Source organism: Chlorocebus sabaeus, chromosome 7 (assembly GCF_047675955.1).
Source record: "Chlorocebus sabaeus isolate Y175 chromosome 7, mChlSab1.0.hap1, whole genome shotgun sequence".
Classification (NCBI taxonomy): Eukaryota; Metazoa; Chordata; class Mammalia; order Primates; family Cercopithecidae; genus Chlorocebus; species Chlorocebus sabaeus.
The window spans coordinates 59,130,872-59,155,027 of NC_132910.1; the positions used below are offsets into that span (position 1 = coordinate 59,130,872).

Here is a 24,156-nt window from a genome sequence, read left to right on the forward strand (position 1 = left end):
GTGGTGGTTAATGCAAGACAGTCTTAATTTTCTCAATAAAGATGTCAGGTTGCCTTCTGAGGGTGTGGAGAATCTGCGTGCGAATGAATATATAAAATAATCCATCAATGCAGTTAGTTGACTTTATCTCCAGGCCAGAGAGGTTACATCTCAGGACAAGACTTAGCAAGCAGAGCCTAGACAGGAAGTTAAGGGAGTTGAGTAGCTATGGAGGGGGTCCAGATAGCTTTTCAACTATATCCAAAAATGCTTGCTCTAGCCAGATGTAAAATTAAAAACTGCTTTGGTCAAGAATAATTTAACAAAATACTGACTGAATGTGTTTCAGTTCCATAGGAGGTTCACTTATCAGCTCCCTAAATAAACTTCATTTTGAAAAATTATGATGCTAGAGCTTTCCGGTCATGTACATTTTAAACTCTGGTTTCAAAAAAGAAAAACTTATCACTTGCATAAAGTGCTTGTTCTTGAAGGCAAAGAAAAAGAAGACAGCAGCTTGCTGGATGGCTCTGCCTAACTTTTTGGAAAAAAACCAGACCAATTAAAGTCCTTTCTTTCCCCGGAATGCCAAACTGTCTGAAATCCAGAAGTCTGCTTGCATTCCTTCTGAAATTGCAATTTGAAACCAAGGTCCCTGGGTACCTCTTGTCCTGAAGCTATTTCACACTCCATCTGCCCTGCATGCCACAAGCATTTGTTCATCACACGAAATGGGGAGTTTCCGCTTCCACATGGTGGTGGTTCCACTCCACCCTGGCTACGGAAAACACATTTTCCTCTGCCTCATACTTACATTTCTATCTCTGTCACATAAGGATTTTAACTTTTTATCAGAACGTAGGTTCAAGGAGTTGACTCAAGAGTCACCATAATCAAATCATATTTTTCACAAGTACATCTTCATTCAAATGGACATTATTTTACAGAAATAACTAAATTAAAAAAAAAAACTGAAGAATTTCTGGAATGGACTAAAATTATCTCTGAACTTCACCTGTGAGTAATCAGGAATCTGCCAGTAGTAGGAAAGGCTACTAAATATGGGACCTTAGGTTTTCACTACAAATAAATTCTAATTTGGGCCATTTCATTATACTAGTTAACCAATCTTCTATGGCACCTGGAAAAAGGAATACAAGTATGTTTGCTTTTTTCCTTCTCAAAACCACTTGGTTACAGATTCTTATAATCTACAGCAGACAGAATGCTAGCTCTTAAAAGAGAAGAGGTTAGAACAGCAAGGAGGGGAAAAAAAAAACCCAAATGAGCAGAATATGTGAAACCCTTCATGGCATACTAACCACATGTGGCCAGCATCTTGACTAACTCCAAAGTGGAAATGACTCTCGGCCACTTGTTGAAGATTTTAAATCTTTACAACCATCTGCTGTTTCTTACTCCACATACATGGCCATCACAGCCACCACTACAAGTTGCTCACATGGACAAGAGCTAGGGTCAGCAGACAGCCCTTCATGTGTATCTTTTCAAGGTTCATATTCAATTAGACCAGCTTTTTAAAAGTGCTAACTAGGCAACAAGCAATTCAGAGAAGCAAAAGGGAATTTCTTCTTTGATAGGATGAAAAATAATAGTGGTAACTTATAAATGAATCTATTTTGAGTCTAATTAACTTTTTAATCTAACTTGAAAGTGGGTTACATCAAACACAGTATACATCAAAACACTAAGCATTCTTAAGACTGGGGTTAAAAATTCTCTTCAAAATCAGATAAACATTTACAGCTTTCTTTTTAGGGACTAAAAAGCACTGTTTGATATCATACATGACAAATTTAACAATTTTCATTTTCAAACCAAAGACCAATTGAAAGACATGAAAAATTGAATTATCTAAAATCTAATTAATAAAAGCCACTCATTTGTCATGTTTTCGTCCCCGCACTCCAGTCTTCTAAATAAAGGCTAGAGTGTAGCACCTATTAAATATTCAGCCAAATAATGGACTTCCAGGGCTGTCCTAAAGTGTACTGCAAAATCAACTCAATTTCTCAACAAAGATGATTTTTGCCATCCTCTTCCCTTCCCCAGGGCAAACATCCCACAATGCATAGGACAGCCTCTCCAGAACAAAGCATTATCTGGCCCCAAAGGCCAATACTCCTGAGATTGAGAAACCCTGCTAATGGGTATAATAAGAAAGCAAGCTTGGGTTGATAGTTTTATAAAATATAAATTACACCCTCGCCCTAAAGGGGCAGAAAAGAAAAAAGAAATCTCAAAGTCACAGGAAAAAAGAAAAGCAGGTAACAGAACAAAACATCACTATATAAGACATAGAGCTTTATAGTTACTTCCTCCTAGACCTCTTTACAGTAAGAAAGAAGGTCAATGACTGGACACAACTCAGGTCTACAGCCTAAGGCAACATCATGTCCACATCTCAGTGGCATCTGATGGTACAGACACAGAAAAACTATACTCTGTGTTTTTAAGAGGAGTGGGAAGAAATGGGACAAGGAGATGGATGCTACCTGCCCACAGTGATACCTAAGGACATGAGTGTGTGATGAGGAAGCCTCTTCCAGAGTAGCGGGGAGCCTTCATAAACTTCTTTATTCAACTACAACCAGTGAGACTTACGGAATAGTATGGTACCAGATACTGACAAAGAGCCATTAAAATGATTACAAAGAACTTCTAGTAGCATGGAACGATGCTCATGAAAAGTAAATTAAAAAGCAGGACACAAAACTCTATTATATTATAAACTCAACTATGCACAACTGCGTTAGATGAATGTATAAAGAGAATAAAAGCAAACCACACAAAAAGTATTGGTGACATAGGTGTTACTTTTCTCTTTTTAAATGCTCTTATAATTTTTCTCAAACATATTTTCAATTGGTTGACCTCTTAGGGGGCACTTATTCCATTTACCGCTTATTCACCCAAGAATGCACTGAAATCAGGGCACCCCACTTAGCCACAAAGAAGAAACTTTCTAGGAAGAGAGGTTTTTCAGAGTGAGCACAAATGACCGGGACCTATTTTCCTTCCACTGGAGGACAAGGGCACCTGTATGGGGAGACCTGGACTGCTCTACATAAGCACTAGGGAAAATACTCTTTCGGGAACTGTCTCATTTGCTCTTTTTACTTTTCTTTGGTACTGATACTTTACAAGAGTGGTCAAACCTGGTCAGGGCTTTAGAGAGAGAGAAAATGACCTTTGTCCTGCTTTGGGTTCAAAGCTACTTTGGCTTCCTGGCATTTAAAAAAATCTCTTCAACGTAGTCGATTCCAGCTCATTAGAATTCTACACTGGGGGCAAAGCCCAAGAGTACTGCTCTGTTTCAATTGCTGCTCCATGCATATCTCCCCTTCTCCCTCCCTTCTTTCTCCCAGATACTATGGTTGATTAAAAGCAGCATATGGGTATTGCTGGGTTTTATACCAAAAATACCATAATAGCATCTCTTTAATGGTATCATCTATCATTCCCAGTATTAACCACTAAGGGAAAAAAATCACTTCTATTTTGTTTCCAGAAAATGTAAGCTTCTCACCTCTCTAGAATGGTTTCAAAAGAGGGGCTAATGAAAGGATAAAACAAATAATGCATATTTCCATTTCATCTGTTTCATTACTGATTAAAGAAAGTTTGCCATCTTCTATTGTTAGATAAAATAGTCTAAAGAGAGCAAAATACACAAAATCTTTTATTAACTGCTTTACGAAATGTAGAAGCAGACTCTTGCCATCTGAACACGTTTGGAATCAAAAGATTTGCTGTACAGAAAACTTAAAATTGTACACAATAACAATGGTGTGTGAAACACGAACTCTTCACTAATTCCATCACACTTTCATACCTACAGTTCTTTCTATTAAAACTCTGCCCATTACCTGTGGAGTTACAAAGGAGGACACTGAACTAAATTGCTTGTCTGTTTTGAAAGGGGGGAGGTAAGTAGATTTATGTATTTGATAAGAAAAAACAAAACAGCCTTTATTTAATATAACAGTTATATTACAAGTTCTACTGACTGTGCCTCCTGAAGATGCTTCGAAGTCAAGCCACTTCCTTCAATCTGCCCACTGCAACCCACCCATATGATACTGATACATGCCTACACACTCACCTCCCTGTCTTTCTTTCTCTTTTCTAAACTCCTAGGTCACTTTTATAACTTTTATGTTCCATGTGGATACTTTCACACTTGTCCTTGGTTTTACAAACACTACAAGTATGGTGATTTTATAACCTATATCTGGTAATTCTAACGTGAAGTCTCTGCAGGTCTGCTTCTGCTGACTATAGTTTCCATTTTTTTCCTGCTTATGGTACTTTGTTTCCTTGAATTCTTTGTCATTTTTGACTAAAACTGTTCATTAAGTATATATAAACATTTATAGGAGGAAGTCGAGACCTAGGACACTGATGTGCTGCTCTAAGAAGAGTTTATGTTTGCTTCTGCTGAATGCTTACAGGCCTGCCTAGTCAAGAACCACAAAAAACTAACTTCATGACTTGAGGGTTTTTTGTTTGTTTTAAGATCACCCAGGTAATGTAACTTTGGCCCATATGAGGAGAGATTCCAGCTTTCGAGCTTAAAGCAGAATGTCCTGCTCACAGTCTCCTAGAACAGGGGAAGGAATCGGGTTCACTTCAGGTTCTCCCTTACACTTAATTAAGGTAGGAGGGAGTCTCAACTGAATGGGAGTGTCTCCTGTTGGGCTCTCCACCTTGATCATGACCAGAGTTGCATTTTCTGTCCCCATCCATACTACGAGGCATTGAAAATCAATACTCTCAAGTTTGCTAGGTTTAACAGGGCAAAAGCAGCTTCAACACTCAGCTTATCTGACTTTTCAGCATTCACTTACTGGTTTTGGCCTCACAGTTCTTATCATCATCTTGTCAGATCCACAATACTTTTATGAAAATGTTTTATTTAACTCAGCATTTTTAATTTCTTCAGAAAGGCAATCTGTAAATCTAACCTACCTCTTTACCAGAAACCTGAACTTTTTATAACCAATCCACAGTCACACCACCATCTTTTAAAAATTCTTATCAACTCCAGCTCCTACCTTTCAAGAACTGCCTTATCTGGGCCCCGAATATCTAATCATCCTCCTTTGACTCTGTTCTACCTCACTCAGTTCAACCCTCTATGATCCTTCTCACCTAGACCTTGACATGCACAGATCCTTTTGTCCAGAATACTATTATTCCCTTCTTCATCAAAGGAGTGCCGACTCATCTTCTGGAGTTCAGCACAAACATCACTTACTCCAGGAACCTATCCCCGGTACCTCAGACTTACTCAAACAAGTGCTGAGTTTTCCACAGTCCTCCGCCAAGTACTTACCATCCTTAATTGTGTGGTCAGTGGTTTACTATCTGTCTTCTTTCCTAGAATTTAAGCTCCATAAGGGCGATGACAATATCTGCCTGTTTCCAACTATAGTGCCTACAACCTAGCAATGGCTTGCAAATGGTAAAGGCTCCAGAAGAAGTTAATAAATGAATAATGCAAAGTGAAGTCAAAGTTTTTACTAATTTCAATAGAATATATTGACCTCAATACAAGATCTAGTATATGTAAAATATATAATTTGCTTTTCAAAAATATACATAGCTATACTATACCTAATTATAATTAAAATGCATACTAGAAGACAACATGATAGAGTTTAAATTAGGTCTTATCTATTAATGATCATGAAGCAACTCCCTACAATAAAGTATGTGCAAAATTGACAAATACAGAATGAGACTCATTGGTAAATTCATGCAGTTATAGTCGGACTCTACATGTATTCAGAAGAAACATCAAAATTAATAAAAACAAAGCATTGCATGAATTAACAGAAAACACAGTTTCCCAATACTCTAACAGAAATACTTGTGTATTGCAAAGACTGTGGCAAGAAAGGGAAAGGAAAGCATTCACACAAGAAACATTTCAGTGGTCAACTTGATAAGACTTGGCTATGAAGAGTGAGGGAAAAGGATAAAGGACTTGAAGGTTCTATATAGTGCGAATAAGAAGTAACTAAAGAAATGTAGGATTTGGGGATATTATGAGGGTAAAGGTAAAGCTGGTTTTGGTCATTTTAAGGAATGGCCAAAGAAGAAATAAATTTATAAAGAAATCAAAGAAGCAAGAAATTTAAGTAGAAATGTTCACTAGTGTGGCAGGCAGAATTCTAACATGGCCCCAATGACCTTTGCCCCCAGTGTTATTACCATCCTATGTTATCGCATGGCAAAAGAGATTTTGCATATACAATTAAAGTTACTCATCAGTTGACCTTAAGATAGCAAAATTATCTAGGTGGCCCTAAGCTAATCACTCAAATTTTCCTGTCTTGTAGCAGAAGGGAAGTCAGAGAGACATGAGGCATGACAGGGATGCAACATGAGGGAGGATCTACTGCTGAGAGATCTTTTGGTCCACAAAAAAAGACCAAAAGTAGCCTCTAGGAGCAGACAGCAATCCTCAGCCAATAGCCAGTAAGAAGATAAGGACTTCAGTTCTGTAACTAGAAGGAACTGAACTCCGCTAATATCAAGGTTCAACTTGACAGTGGATTCTTTTCAGAGCCTTCAGATAAGAACCCAAGCTGGTCAGAGAACCCTGTCAAGCACACCCAGTCTTCTGCCCTAAAGAAACATGCATGAGGTAATAAATGGGTGTTATTTTCAGTGGTGCTTTGTTATACAACAAAAAACTAATATGACTGGGAAACACTGATGTACAGGTTTAAAAATCACCCCCACAGAAACCACAGGAACAGATGAGCTCTCCCATGGAAAGTATATCTGAAAAAGCCTCGAAGGATGCCTACAGTCAGAGTGTTTTTTAAAAATGACACTAATAGTACATGATTTAAAGTATTCTCTGGCATCAAACACGAAAGAAATACTGTATTGAAAATGTGGAAATAACCAGACAACAGGCATTTATGTCCACCTACCCATTCATTTACAAATTTCCACAAGGCACTCTCACTCGTGTGTACTGCTTTTTGAGTTTACTATTTCACTAATCTGAATAATTCTGTATCTATCTACTCTAATACAAAGACTTACTTTATAATAGAGGAAAAAAATATAAATAATTGAATTACCTCTAAAAGTTTATTTGCAATATCTGAAAGATTGGACTTTAATCTTGTAGTCCTAAAACTAAATTTCCTTTAGTCCCTATTACAGCTAATTTGAACCTCCTTAACTTTCTAAATATAAACAGATGATTTTTGTCATAATTCCTATCAACAATGTTTTGCCTGAAATCTTCATGAAGTTTGTTTCTTTTCTCCTAAGCCTTGTCTTACGTTGGTATTTAATCAAATAAAAAACAAAACAAATTCATTAATTACATAAAAGCTGGCGCTAAGTAACATCCATTAATCAAACAAAAGACAACCTCATCTGTGCATAATTAATAACTCTTTTCTCACTACATCAAAGGCTATCGCCTTTCCACAAAATTTTAATCACTTTCTAACGTATTACCATCAACTTAATTACTTTTGAACACAAACATAAAAAGTTAGAAAACTAAGACAGTTTTAAAGCTTCCCCAGTTATTACCTATTAAGATTTGGTAACTCCCCCAAAATTCCAAGAAAATGAGCCACTCATGCAACTAATATAGAATTCATCTTTGGAAAATCTTATGAGACTGATGTAATTATTTAGCTTCTGAATGATTAAAAGAGAAACTTAAAGCAATATTACACAGTTATTTAACCAAATATCAAAGTTATCAAAGGCTTACCAGCACATCAGTCAACTACATACAGATGGGGTTTAGGGTCCTGCGTATGATTAAACCAACTGATCATGCTGAGACCACAGTAATGAAACATTTCGGCACAAGTAAGTGTAAAAAAAAGCTCTACTCTTTTTAGTTTGGTTTTGTTTTCATAACTCATCAAAATGGATATTCATCTAAGTTTTAAGCATTTAGCCACTAGCAGAATAATTTTATTTCTCTCTCCTTTCTCTCCCTTGCCACTATATTAGCAACTTAAGGAAGTTAATCCTAACTCTCAGAAAAGATTGTGTTCATAATCCCTTATACAAAAACTAAATAAATTTTATGCTAGGTGAGAAGCAAAAGGTTTCTGGGCCCAGCATTTCAACTGACATTGTATGTTTTATAGATCTGTAGGAAGGCATTTCTACCCTTTTTTAGTGGTTTTAGGGTAGGGAGCTTTTAAAAGAACTACAAATTATAAGGCCTCTCCCCAGACTAAGTAAATCAGAATTTTTGACAATGGCCTACCATAAAAGGGCAGAACTGTACCCAAAACTTTTTTACTTCCTTTAATAATCAATTTATATTTTAAAGTTTTAATCACCTTTTGTGGTAAAACAGTTCAAAGTTTATTATAATTTATTTTTTTTTTTCCTTAAAAAAATTTTAAGGCATCCTTTGGTAGAAAAGGTCCATTGGTAGAAAAAATCCTTTTACAACTCTCAGCACACCACTTTTACAGTTGCACTTTTTAGACAGTGAAATCGTACTAGGTGTACATATATAGTATATATGCCATACATATACATATTTCTTTTAAAGGCAAAAAAAACTCCACATGACTTAGAACTATTTCTAAATGTTTACAAACCTAATTTTGTACAAGGGTAAAAATGTTCTAGTTTGTTGCAAATTTTTCTCTTGGTGTGGTTCAGAAGTATACTAAAATCTGGGCCACATTTCAGATCTTCAGAAAATATAAACTAGAATACCTCCTGTCTTGAATTATATAGGGAACAGTCAGGAGTCCTTTTACACTTGCCTGCCCCAGTTATGAAAGCCTTTTCTGTTCATTCACTCTCATAAGACTTTCCTGTATTTTAGCTACAGTTCACCTCTCAGAAAAGTCTGCTATCATCTAAAAGTATGCATTGTCTCCAGAATTATTTCTGTCATTAATGAGAAACCTAACATTCCCCAATTTCCACTGGTAATAATAGTACTTCTTTCTCCAGACAACTTATCATTTATTTCAAATAAATCAAATGACAACAAACTTTACATCCATTTTAGAAACAAGAGAATGTTGTTTTAATTTTTTAAAGGTTTATTTTTCTCTTCTGTCTCCACTATTACAAAATGAGCCACACAAATGAGGACACAGGGTCTGGGCTGCATTATTCCTAAATGGGGAACCAACTATGAAGTATCACGGCAAAGGATGGCAGCTTTCAGATTAATGGTTAGTAGGCCATAGTCAATTTCCAAGTAGTTCATATCAGTAGAGCTGACACTGATAAAAATGTAAATTAAAAAAATTACCTGTTTTGCTTGCTGAATTATCTGTTTGCTTGCTGAATGTGGATTGTGATTTTTACTAAAAGAGCAGGTATACTAAATAAAGGTCAAGCATAAAACAATTCATATGTACAAGTACCTACTAAGGTATAAAAATGACTAGGTGCTCTAGATAATGCAAAGAGCTATACCTTTTGGGCTAAGAGTGAATCACCCTGTCCACTGCCTTTATTCCAGAGACACGGAAACAGGGCAGAGAAGACAGGACTCTCAAGTCACATAGCAAGGACAGAGCTACCTACCTGTCACACCACCACTTTAAACTTACAGAGTGTACTACCTATAGATGAAAGTTAATACAATTCTGTCAGTCAAAGAGAGACAGATACAAAGGGTCTCGAAAAGGTTCATGGAAAATGTTCATTATGAAAAAAAACTATGCATGGATTTCAATTTTTCACCAAAATAAACTCACACTAACTAATTATAACATGTCTGAACGGGATCTAGTTTGAGGCACTAGGAAGGATAAGACATCAGTTTGAAAAGAATTCCTATCAGGGCAATATGAATTCTGCTAAAACTGAAGCAAGAACAAACATCAACTTTATGGTGAAGCTTGGGTAAAAGACTGGTGAAATCACTGATGCTTCAGGAAAAGTTTATGGGGATAATGTCCCAAAGAAATCAGCAGTTTACATTTAAGAAGAGACAAAATGATGTTGGAGATGATGCCCATAGTGGCAGACCACATAAATTTTCAAGGAAGAAGTTAATCTTGTCCATGCCCAAGACCAACAATTAACAGTAGAAACAAAAGCCAACACCATAGATATCTCGATTGGTGTGGCTTACACGATTCTGACTGTAAAATTAAAGTTAAATTAAAGTTAAAGTTAAAATTAAAATTAAAGTTAAGCAAACTTTCCACTTGACTGGTGCCAAACCCAGATCAGCTGCAGACAAGAGCAAAGCTGTCAATGGACATTTTAAACAAGTGGGATCAAGATCCTGGTAAGAATTGAGGGAGGAGACCAAACGTGGCTTTACGAGTACAATCCTGAAAATAAAGCACAACCAAGCAATGACTACCAAGAGGCAGAAGTGGTCCAGTCGAAGCAAAAGTGAACCAGTCAAGAGCAAAGGTCGTGGAAACAGTTTTTTGGGATGCTCAAGGCATTTTGCTTGTTGACTTTCTGGAGGGCCAAAGAACAATAACATCTACTTATTATGAGAATGTTTTCAGAAAGTTAGCCAAAGCTTTAGCAGAAAAATGCCCAGGAAAGCTTCACCAGAGAGTCCTTCTCCACCATGGCAATGCTCCTGCTCATTCCTCTCATCAAACAAGGGCAATTTTACAGGAATTTCAACAGGACACCATTAGGCATCCATCTCTAAGGTCCTAATTTGGCTCTTTCTGGCTCCATCTCCTAATCTTAAAAAATCTTTAAGGGGCACCCATTTTTCTTCAGTCAAAAAAGACTACATTGACATGGTTAAATTCCCAGGACGCTTGGTTCTTTTTTATCCCTAGTCTCCAGATCTCCAGATACCCTCCTCCTTCAGGAATGGATTAAATGACTAGTATCATCACTCACAAAAGTGTCCTGATCTTGATGGAGCTTATGTTGAGAAATAAAGTTTACATTTTTTAGTTGTATGTTTTAATTTCATTTTCCATAAACTTTTTGAAGTCCCCTCACGTATGTTTGATATAGTTTGGCTCTGTGTCCCCAACCAAATTCCATCTTGAATTGTAATCCCCACGTCAGGGGAGGAACCTGGTGGAAGGTGATTAGATTATGGGGGCAGTTTCCCCATGCTGTTCTCATGATAGTGACTTCTCATGGATCTGACGGTTTAGAAGTGTGGCGCTTCCCCACTTTGTTCTCTTTCCTGGGGCCATGTAAATTGTGCTTTGCTTCCCCTTTACCTCCCCAGCCATGCAGAACTGTGACTCAATTAAAACTGTTTTCTTTATAAATTATGCAGTCTCATGTAGTTTTTTATAATACTGTGAAAATGGACAAATACAATGTTCAATACTACCAATAATTTGTACTAAAAGCTTGGGGTTTTTTGCTCTTCCTAAGATCTTTGAAGACAGAAGTTGTGCTGTTAATGATTAAGAGCACAGACTCTACAACCAGACTGCCTGGCTTCATATGCTGAGCTACCATTTACTAGTCCTGTGACCTTATACAAGCTATTTGGCCTTTGTATGCCTCAGGATACTCACCTATAAAATGGAGGTAACAGCACCTACTTTAGAGATTGTTACAGAAAATACAAGTTGAGCACTCCAATCCACAATCCAAAATACTCCAAAATCTGAAAATTTTTGAGCACCAACAGGACAAAAGTGGAAAATTCCATCTCTGACACCTTTGCTTTCTGATGGCTCAATGTACACAAATGGTTTCACGCACAAAATTATGTAAAATACTGTATAAAATTACCTCCAGGCTATACATATAAGGGTATATTTGAAACATAAATGAATTTCATGTTTGGAATTGAGTCCCATCCCCAAGGTACCTCATTCAAATATTCAAATATTCCAAAATCTGAAGGAATCCAAAATCAAAACCACTTCTGGCCCCAAGCATTTCATACAAGGGATACACAACCTGTAAACAATTTAATACTCGTAAATAATTAGGACATTGCCTGTCACATAGTGATTGCACAAATATTAGCTAAACTCTCTCTCCATACATAGATTCCCTGGGCTTACCAGAGTAATCATCACTAAGTCCTCAAACTACTTATGCTCAGTAAGCTACAGCAGACACAGTAGGCAAAGAAATAACAATACTGTCCTTACAGACTTCAAAACAAAATTCCTGAAACCATGAAACTAGATTCAAGTTTTATTTCTACTTCTAATTTCCAGAATATTGGGAAATTAGTTTTCTGGGTTTACCTTTCTCTGACATGGGTACAACAAAGCCTGTCATCAGTACAGTTGTAAAGATTAAACAACAAGCTAAATCCCTGGGTGCAGCTAGACCACAAAGTACTTCAAAGATTTGTATAAAGAATGTAAGACTTACTGTTCAGAGTCATAGTAGTCCATACGCTTCTTTTTCTTGTTGTAAGCCGCAACTCGAAAGGGAACTATTTCCAAAGTGATTAAACCAGGGGCCATTGTCAGCACTTTGGCACCATGACTTGGCTCATAAAGATCTTTCCCTGTTTCTGGATGAGGCATGCCAGCAGGGTCTCGTCCAACAATGTAAAAGTTGGCTCCTGCAACCATCCGTGCTCTGCAATGCCACTGGACCTAGAATAAAAGTTTCATTTTGGATAACTTTGCTTTTATGACTATGTACTTAGAAGTAGTAAGTGGATAATAAATGCATATGCTTTTTACATAATCATTATCAGTAGGAAATCTCAACAAATTTAGATGTATCATCATGGGAAGCCAGAAACAAAACTAACAAAAAACAACAACAAATCTCCCCCAAACCAAAAGATTAAAAGCATAAATATTTATGGATATATGTGTATATATATTTATGTATTACTTATATGTAAATGTACATGTGTCTAGATGTTTGATTTTACACAACTACCAGATGCCATTTATACAGCTCAAAATCTAATCTCTGAGGTTAGAAGTCAGGATAATGGCTGATCCCTGGAGGGAGGCAACTGCAAGGAGCTTCTGGAATCATGGTAATGCTCTGTTTCTTGATCCAGTATCTAGGTTCTGGTAATTAGGGTGTGCTCACTGTAAAAGTTCATTGAGATATATGCACACTTATAATTTATGAACTTTTCTGTTATATTATACTTTAACAGGTTAAGAAAAAAAAAACCCTGTTGGATAAAAAAGACATGTAAGTACTTACAAAAACTCGTACTGAGAAAATCATATAACTAATATATAACTAATCTTGTAACATATGCCCAATACTAGCTAAAAAAAAAAAAAAAAAAGATTGGTTGTGAGTAAACGGCCATGCTGCATCCAAAACTAGCCTTTAAGCCTCTAGTTTCAGACCTAGTAAGATCTATTATTAAAAAAACAAAATTAGTCTAACACCTAGAATAATGAAACCTTAGAACTTAAAGTGACAGTAAAAGATCATCTCTAGTTCAACAGTCTCCTTAAGATTTGAAGAAAGTGAAGGTTACGTGACTGATCAATAAAGTTTAGGATAAACTCAGGCCTAGAAATTTGGTCTTAGCTCCCTTTCAGTGTAAGGCTCTATTATTTAGTAATTTATAAAACCATCACTGTTCCATATTAAAATAAGGTATAAATGATGACCACTACACATAAATAACCAAATCATCTTTTATGGTTTTGTTTTCATTTTATGTCTCTCGATAATTTCCTGCATACCAGGTACTTATCTATTTACCAACATAGTTTAGAAACTGCAACAGTAAGAGAGCAATTCCATACCTCACACCTGAATTGTTCACCCTGAGGGGTTTTAACTTTTTCAGTTGTTTCTACTGATGTTTGCCTGCATGTTTTCAAACAGCATGCTTACACTTTGTTTTGACTGTTTAATTTTACATAGTATATAACATAGACCTTATTTCCACCTCACTTAGATTTTCTACCACATTTGAGTATTTAATGAGGTTCTTATTCTCCAACAGGTACAGTGATATCAATATTTTTGGTGAAATCAATATTCATTTGTAAAGTGAGGATTATAATAGTATTTATCTCATAGAAGTTTTAAGAAAATTAATAAATGAAACATGTGAGGGCTTTGAATAACACCTGGCACACAGTAAGCATACAATAAATGTTTGCCACTATTACCTCTATTTTAATCCCCTTTTTGTACAACTGTTTTTCCTAAAGATTGCCTTGATTTTTTTCCACTTGCATAGTTTTCCCAGGTTTTTGTGTACCTTGCTCTAACCTTCTTCATGAGCACACAGTTTAACATAATTCCCATGTTCCTTGCAGTGTGGCCATATCACTCAGTACTGACCAAAGGAATGACTGCCAAAGTGATATGCAGTTCTTCCAATTGTGGCCCATTAAAAAGCCCCCTGGCACTTTCCTAGTTCCTAGAACTAGGAAGGAACTATCATAGTTCTGAATGAACAATATGGCAAAGTATGATGCTGACAGATGTTTGTTCCATATATATATATATATATGCTACTACTTCTTCCACCCACCCTCAGATTCAGCTCTTCACAACAATTCTGATCATTCCCCTCAGTCCCTATACAGTAGACAGACATACGACCTCTCAGTTCAGACTCCTGTAATCAAGGGATCAATCAGAATTTTATCTTCAATTAATTGCTCTGCAACTCCACTTAAATGGAAAATCTTTTCTGCCTCATGCAAATTAGAAGCTACTTATATGGAGTGAAATTAAAAGGGCAGTTTAAGTTCTCTGAACTTCAGTAAACCTAATTTGCCTATTAAATATCTATGTCTATCACATTCAAGTACCCAAAGGTCAATAATCTGGAAATGTTTGACTTAGTTTTAATATGTAAGGAAGGTCAGATAATTTAACCCAATTCCTTTTGTCCTTTTAAAATCAGAGAGGAAACTGAAGCTCAGAAAAATTAAGCACCTTACCAGGGGGTAGAGCATTATTGGTGGCAGTGGCCAGTTCTAATTTCTAGTCTTGTACAATTACTAGAAAATTTAATTGCTTCTTTGATTTCCTCTAGAGGTTATATGAGTAAATTAAAACCATGAGTCAACATTCTCTTGCAGGTGACTTGAATGATTTTCATTTACATTTTACTGAATGGTTCTCCAATGAGAATACTTTTAAATTTTGAATAAACATGAATAAACAGAACACATGAAGCTCTTCCAAGAATACCTGTTGTGAGTCAACTTATAACCTACTGAAAAGTTATTATACTTTGTCGTCAAGAGAATGTAAGTCAGCCTTCATCAGTGGTATATCTGATTAAGAATACAGACCTTAAGAGTCAGGCTATCCTAGATTTGAGTCCTAGCTTTGCCCCTTACTGACTGAGTGTCCTTAAGTAAGTTCCTTACATAAATGCAGTCTTTTAATTTATAAAAATGAGAATAATGCTTAACACCAAAGGTTAATAGATTTGAAAGCACTCAAGATAGCACCTGGCCCTCAGGAAATAACAGCCACACACACTGATGCTGTTACTATTACTCAGTGAAACATTTCCTGCGAAACTCAGCTGAATGGCTTCCTAACCAGAGTTTCTAAAGAAAATTCACCCTCTGAAAAAGATGACATGCTGCCTATAAAATGGGCACTGAGAACCAGTGAGAGTTTCCTGCTTATCTCCCTGACAGACTTAGGTCAAGATGTATTATTTCCTGGTTTTTTTTGTTGTTGTTGTTTGTTGTTTGTTGTTGTTGTTAAACAGTTTTCATTCTTCTGAGATTCCCCACCCATAGGACTATGTATTTTTTTTAAAGGCATTAATGCTCTTATTCCAACAGCATCATCTCAGGTATGTCTTTAGTAACAGTTTTTACTCTAGATTATAAATCACATTTTGCTGCTGCTTCTAGTAATTTGCTATTGTATGCTTCCAGTAATTTGTTATTGTATGCTGGACTTGTGGACGATTTAAGGAGTCTGAATTGTATTGTTTTCCTTCAGAGTGTGAAGACTTGATTTTAGCAGGCAGGTTATTTACAAGCACTTCTTCTGTTTTTGAGGCTTGGCATTAGACCCTGTGGGGCAGGTCTAGTGTAGCCTTCTGTGTTAGTCATCAATCTTTTGCCTCTCAATTCCAAATCCACCCTCAGTACCTATTCTGAGATAATGGATTAAACTCCTTTAAGCATTTTCCCTTTACAGTGAGCATAGCATTAAGTTCTATCAGTTCAGGACTTTAGAAAGACACTGTAGAAGAAAGGGGGTTCTCTTCCTGGTCCTGATAAGCTACATTTTGCTTTCTTGTTCCTGCTGTATAATCTGTCAGTGGCGACTGTGTATGGGAATATCTGCCGGCACTCTGTTCCAGCAGCAAGCACAATGCACACAGTTCTTCACCGATCTCAAAGCCATGGTCTGAGCCCAGTGACCACTTCACTGTGGCCCTCCTAATGCAGACACTAGTGCACTCCTGTTGCCCCTCCACTCCTGTAAATACTCAGCATGTCTGCTTCAGCAGCTCCAACATCTCTGCTTCCTTAGCTCAACAGGACCACTGTCCTCTACTTGGGTTCCAACTGCACATGCTGAGCTCTGGAAATTGTCTCCAGGCAGAGAACCAGGGTAAAGATGGGGTCTATTTTGTGTGTTTTCCATCTCTCAGGGATCATTTTCCTGCACTGCCTATTTTCCAATTCTTTTAAACAGGCATTTTACATACTTAATTTTATTACTATTTTCAGCAAGAAGGCAAGTCCAACGTATGAGGGCAAAGCCAAGTATCAGTTACTCCATCACAACCATGGCAGAATTCAAATATATTTTGAAAGAGGCGGCAGTGGCATTTTTGTAGATAGATCAGGCATGGAGTACAACAGAAAGAGAGGAGTCAATGATGATTCCAAGATTTTTCAGAGACGATTCCAAGATTTTTCAAAGTACAGTAATCAATTTAGATGGGGAGGGGCTATAGATAAACCAGATATGAAAGGGGTAAAATGAGGCAGTTAACATTTTAAATAAGTTTGAACTATTTGATAATTCAGGTCTCAGGTGGCTGGATCTATGGGTTTGAAGTTTAGAAAAGAGATGTGAATTAGAGATAGATACTTAAGCAAAATAAGCAACAGAGAAAGTATTTAAAGCCAGGAGATGAGACAAGATCATCACAAGGGTAGTATACAGAGAACAGAATCATCACACTGAGATGTAGGACATGAAGAGATCTGATTATTTCCTTAAGAAAAAGGATAGCCAAAAACCATTCAATTTTAACACTTTAGCTACACATTATCAAATCACTTCCCCCAAAAGGTGATAACTGTCAAATAACTTGCAGATCATTTCAGTTTTATCACTCAGAGTGTGAGAGTGTAAACTGATATAATCTTTTTTAAAAATAATTTTATGTTACCATTTCAAGTTGGATATTTGCATTTCACAGGATCCAGAAATTCCATTCCTAGAAGACACTTTGCTCACATGCACAAAAACATATAAAACAAAAATAGAACACACCCAATAAAAAAGGAAATAACATAAATACTTAACAATGGGAAACAGATAAATTGTGGCATATTTTCAGAATGAAATACTATGTCACATATATGACATATATGTCAAACACAAGCACATGAATCTTAGTAACATAAATGTGCCCATAAGTGCCATAAGCAATGAAAGCAAGTCCCAAAACACAAAGTTGGAAGCAAGTAAAATGAAACAATATATCATTTAAGCATATGTACATGAAATAAAACTGTGTGTATGTGTGTAAAGATAAGGGAAAAAATACAAAATTCAGGACAGAGATTATCTGGGCGGTGGGGGGCAGTGGATGATGGGAATGGCAGTGTGAGAAGGGGATTGGTAGGAGTACCTGTTAGACATAAGTCATATTTATCAGGTTAGCAGCAATTCTATGTTGTTCATTATATAGTCTGTTTATTGGTTTTGAGACAGGGTCTCACTCTGTCACCCAGGCTGGAGTGCAGTGGTACAAAAATGGTTTATTGCAGGTTCAGCCTCCCAGGCTCGGCAATCCTCCCATCTCAGCCTCCCAAGTAGCTAGGACCACAGGGATGAGCCACCATGCCCGGCTATTTTTTTATTTTTTGTAGAGACAAGGTCTTGCCATGTTCTCCAGGCTAGTCTCGAACTCCTGTGCTGAAATGACCCTCCCACCTCAGCCTCCCAAAGTGCTGGGATTACAGGTGTGAGCCACCATGCCTGGCCATTAAACAGTTTTTAAAAATAACAAATACATACACCATCAAAATTAAAAAGAGTAATTAATTCAGAGGCTAATGACAAGGCATCACGTACCACAGATTATGATTAATCCAATTCTGTGCATTTGCGGTCCATTCAAGATATTTTTAGGAAGTAATATTAATTTACATTCCTACCATGTTTTACTTTTTCCAAGTAAATGGGGGAACATTTTATTAAGCTTCAAATTTACCGACATAATTAACAAGATATGTTATCTACACATCATTTAAAATAAACGCAAACAAAGAAATACATTTCTTAAAATGTAGTTCATATTTTACCTAATTTGGTGCATAGGGTTCCTAACTCACACTGCTTAAATGTATTCCAAAGTATATGAACCATAAGATTTTGTATACATTACACAAGTTGGAAAAAAAATTAAAAGATGGCTAAATTTAAGAAAAATATTCACAAGATCAAAAATTTCTACACTATTTTAGACATATGTATATATTTGAGACGGGGTCTCGCTCTGTCACCCAGGCTGGAGTGCAGTGATATAATCTCGGTTCACTGCAAGCTCCGCCTCCCGGGTTCACACCATTCTCCTGCCTCAGCATCCAGAGTAGCTGGAACTAAGGAAACTGCCACCACGCCCAGCTAATTTCTTTGTATTTTTAGTAGAGATGGGGTTTCACCGTGTCAGCCAGGATGGTCTAGATCTCCTGACCTCGTGATTCACCAGCCTCGGCCTCCCAAAGTGCTGGGATTACAGACGTGAGACACTGCGCCCAGCCTATTCTAGATGTATTTTTAAAGTTTTTCTAAAATGTTTTATTTTTCCTTCTTTTTTATATTCTATTGGCGTTGACTAAAACACGAATACACTTCCTTAGATAGACTTCATCAATTTCCAGTTCCTTGACCAGAGAAACCTACTGTCTAAAAAAGACATGTTCCCTAAAGATGACTGCTAAAAACAAAAAGTGAGAGAAAAAATTTGAGGGAAAAAAAAAATCTAATCTTTCATACCGTATTTTATTCCCAAGCATTAATATGGTATACACTTGCTGATGTTTTTTTCACTAGGTACAGTTTAAAATAAACAAAAGAATTAAAGGGAAAAGTATCTCCACAAATATGATTCTTTTTGTTATCAACAAAGCCAAGAAGATGCTCATCCAACATGTCAATTCAATGACCTCTGCATTTAAAAGCAGGCCAATAATTAAAGGAAACAGGTGGAGCAAATAAGGACTGTTTTCCTCTACATACTTCCAATCTCCTACAAACTGTTTTTTATGATAAAGTGAGGCAATTATAGGAAACAAAAAGGAGAAACAATAGGAGGTGACCAGTGAGTTAACATTTTAAAAATAAAACCACTAACATAAATTTATATGCTGGTAATAACCCTACAGAAAGAATAATCTACATGCTGGGACCATGAAACTAAAAAATTACATAATAAACATTACTTTATAAAGACTTTAAAATATTCTTATCGCCCAAAATAGCACAACAGTTGCATTTTCTGGAAGCTGTGGTATTTCATGGACTTGGTGACATAGGTACACAGAGACCCCGGCTTAGTAAGTGTGCTTCTCTGTTTATCTTGTCAGTCACAAACTTTGAAGCTTCCAGCATTTCAAAGTCAGTGACAAAGCAGGTGTGTGAGTGCACAGTGATTACCTTTTTAAACAGTATTATACTACTTTGCTCTGCTTATGTGAAAGAAAACTGGATATAAGACATCTGAAAGGCAAGATTTTGATAATATGTCAAAAACCCCAAGCAGTTTCAATTCCAGAAATATTGTGAGGCAAATATGCAAAAAGGTTCACTTTAGGATTCATTACAGGTTGTCAAAAGACAGAAACTAATCCAAAGATCCTTCAATTGGGTGTTGTTATTGAATTAAATTCCTAAACAGCAGGGAACTGTGCCATCATTTCAAAAAAGATCAATATTTAAATTAACATAAGAAGATATTTATAATATAGGAAGTTTAAGAAGCAGTTTTACAATACAAAATACATAATAGAAACGTGGAGAAATGAAACAAACATTCTAGGCTTTGATCTCTATCACAATCATCATGCCCTAGAGATCTGATTTTGGAAAATCACTCGCTGAATTCGCTTACTAGTAAAACGACAGCAGAAGCGTGCAACTCAAGCAAGAGGAGGAATGAGAGTGATGAGAAGTATGAATTCGAAGAGACCAAATGGGTAACACTCTGGAGTGTAAGGCAGGGCTTACACTCTGGAAACAGAATCAGAATAATGACATCCCCAGTGTGGACCTGATTCACGATGTGGTACAAAATTTCCACACTGCCTTATTTGAGAAAATGAAAAAGCAGGGGAGGCCAGGAGGACCAAATTCAAGTAAATAATACTTAGGTTCAACAATTGTCTCATTTCACCTTTAGATAGGGTTTGAGAATTGTCTTATCAAAATGGAAGGCAGAATATGGGTTACTAAAAATAAATAACTATAATTAAAATAAACAGATATTTGTTTCAAAATTTCCTTCCCAAGGACATTTGTGGAGCTAAGGTTTACTCAAATTTTTACTTAATTTCCATAGTGTGAGTCATACCAGTAAGAATTAGTTAAGTTTACTATCCAATAGTGAGAATAGGAAAGTAGTTTCTGATCCAAATTATAGTCAATGCTTTACAAAATTTATCTATGAAAATTTTAATTCTATAATGGCTTCTCCTTGCCATCCATCATAGGTTAAGATACCACATGACTAATAAGTCAATGACTGCTGATAGATAAGAACCTCAGTTACATATCTCCACACACAACATTTATAATATAAAATCCTTTGGAGTTAGAATGGTTCTAGATTCATCCCAATATGGCACGTTATTGAGAAGAGTTTCTTAACTTTTTAATTCATGCCCCTTTTTATAAACCTGATGTTTATATACATTCCAAATCGATTTGAAAATAGTGTCTATCACTTATCTCCCCACTTCCAAACCTGGCAAAGACTTTGGTAAATTTTATTTTCAGTAGTTTCTAAAACAAAAACAAATTAAAAACCTACTTTTCAAATTTAAAGTTACATTATAAAATTATAAAATGGACTATACCACTTACATATAATACCACTACCACTAAACCATTCTCTCCCCACACCTAACGGTTGAGAAATTTCACTGTTCCAGAAATCTGGCAGATTAGATATATGACATTTTCAATTTTTCTGAATTAAAAATACTGAGAATAATGAATTGAACAATTAAATTTTAAGTCCCACTTAAGTAGTTTATTTCTTTGTATTTTCACACCAAAATCTGAATTTATTTAAGTGTAATAAATTTTATTAAAGTCAACATTCTCTAAGGCCAACTTTATATACTCAAAGGGTTTATAAAAGAACATCAGGCACAGAAACTTTTTTTTAGTAAATGTTTGAATACTATTTTCTAGACTGTCAAAAATGTATTTGTTTTGATGCTATAAAAATTCCTTAGGAAGTCAAATGCATTACCTAATTTTGCTGTGTAAAAAATCTATACCGTAATTAATCTGATGAGTTCCATATTAAAATATCCCTAATCTTGGTTGTACATTATCTAGCATTAATACATTTTCTTGAAATTCCCGAATCATAGTGGCCTGCCTCTTGATTTTCCAGAGATTGGAATTATTTTAAACTCTTCAAGATGACTGGGAGAATCTAGACAGGCAAGTGAAAGGCAACGCTCATCCTCCCAGCATACAGATTCCTGATACTGTGGCTTTTGATCTTCTTTGTATTAATACAACTGATATTCTAAGTGCCTCTATTAAGTTCTATTACTCTGTACTGATACTGAACAGCTGCCTCATGAGAGTCACATTTCTAGTTTGCAATGCAAAAATTATGAAAGTTACTTAGACGTTTCATTCTTCATCTTGTAGGAGAGAATTAAACATACCTTACAAAAACTCTCAAACAATTTTAAGGGCTGAAAGGGAGTCTAGATTATGGAGTCTGAATTATTTACTTCATATATGAGGTCCAATACAAGATACACAGAATTTCCCCCAAATTTCCTTTATCTTTAAGAATAATGTCTCAATCCCCAAAAAGATATACCTCAAATGTAAGAGCTGCATTTTTTTCAGAACAATCAGCAACCAAACTACTTTTATTCTTGGAAGTGACCTTGCCCTGGCTAAGCCCAGACCCCCAGTCAGGTGAGGACAGTATCAGCCCTCCCAGAGTGGCGGCTCAGAGTAGAGACAGCAAGCCCGGAAACGCTCAGCCTCCACCTCTTCTTCCTGCCCCTCAAACCCAGGGGCCCTCAAGAGGCTCTCTGCCCTCCCACTGATTATTATTCTAAGAAAATAGAGGAAGGCAACCATGGTGATAAGGCACTGGAAAATATTTCATGAGGTCCTTCATTAGAGTGAGAAGAGGAAATTAAACTAGGTAACAATTAACAAGCTCTTCCTAATATGCCAGTCACTGTACAAAATGTTTTATAAATATTATTTAATGTTTAAAGCAAATCAATAAGATAGTTATTATTCCTGTTTTACAAATAAGAAAACAGGGACTTGGAGAATTCAAATAACATATCCTAGTTGCAAAATGAACTAGTGAAGGATCAAGTCTTTGGACCTGGGTCTGTGCGATCCCAAAACCCACACATTCATATTCATACTGAGCTACTGACACTGTGTCAAGGACACTTAGGGAGGAAGCTGTATAGACTACCTAGCTGGGAAATCAGAAAACCTGAAAAATCAGAGTAACAGACAAATCTGAATTTGATACTGCTTTAGTAAGAAACAAGCAAGAACAAATTCTGAACTGAAACTCTATTAAGAGAAAAAAAAAATGACATTTTTTTCCCTATGAAAAGCAACCTATAACACCTGCAAAATCTGATGTTTCCTAATGAAATAAGTTCAGTTATCAAGACACATATAAGCCAAAAGTATATAAAAAAGACTACAGGGATCCCCAAAATTACTTTCAAAGTAAATCAACACACTCTAAATGCATTTGTGGTACAGGCCCACAATTGCTTATCCAAACTTCTGAAATCTAAAAACCCAGTTTTGTAACTCACTTGGTAGCAAAACCTGATCAAAACTGAGGAAGTTTCAATCAGCCTTTTTGCTGACCCTATTTGTGAGAAAAATCATTCACTTTGCTACAGGAATATTAATGTGCTTTAACATGGGGGTACCATCCCAGACCCATCAGGAGAAATAAGTAATACATAATCCTAAAGATTTTGGAAAAGAGATTGTGAACGGTATCATACTACTCAAGAAACTTTGGAACAAGATAAATGAGAAGACAAAATTAACAAAGACCCCCAAAGAGAGTCAAAGGTACAAGTAAAACTTAGGTGTCTATGGCTTGTATAATTAGACTCAGATCTCAAGAAGTAACATCAGTTGCTAGAGCTGTTGGAAGTATGTAGAGGGAAGAACTAGTTTATATCCTAACAGACACCCTACTCATTGCTCCAAATACTGGTGTAAAGCATGGACTAATTAAACAAGCACACTGGCATCCATGTCATAGTATGTTCTACTGTCCCTGGTGAAGGGTATCCACTTGCTTACACAGAATCAGTTTCTTTTAAAGAGTCATTTAACAGTGCATGGGTAATTTTCACGGCAAAGGATAATCTCTACCTCCAACTGCATTTTCCCCCAAATTCAACTGGTAATCCTCATTAAAACTTCATAAACCAAGGGTATATCTGTTAGTAACATATATCCACATTCTCAAAAATATCTTACCTTTGACACTTTCACGTCACAGGTCTTAGAAAGCATTATTTATCCTTCACAAGAATGGACTCATTATTTAGTGAGATGAGACAAACAGAATTTCCTACATAGTCAATACCTCACAAAGACAAAATGTGTATCTATAACACCATTTTAGCATTAGAAAGTTAACACTCCCTCGACATCCTCGCCTCCTCCATTCCTGAAATGGAATTTAGGATTCAAGCCATAAAATCTTTACAGACTGGAAAATCAGGAACATCCTGTTGATAACCAAATAGGCTTAACAGCTGCTCATGGTTCTGAAAAGCATTTGTGCTAAGG

At 36.3% G+C, this 24,156-nt stretch overlaps 1 protein-coding gene across 2 annotated transcripts in view; it reads right to left on the minus strand.

The window, feature by feature from the left end:
• Window positions 1-24,156, minus strand: part of PAPSS1 (3'-phosphoadenosine 5'-phosphosulfate synthase 1) — a 104,385-nt gene that overhangs the window by 5,013 nt on the left and 75,216 nt on the right. For both annotated transcript variants that reach the window (XM_007999471.3, XM_007999473.3), the window contains exon 11: window positions 12,313-12,542. In XM_007999471.3, coding sequence (XP_007997662.2) covers window positions 12,313-12,542 — 230 coding nt within the window. The remainder of the gene's footprint in view (window positions 1-12,312; window positions 12,543-24,156) is intronic.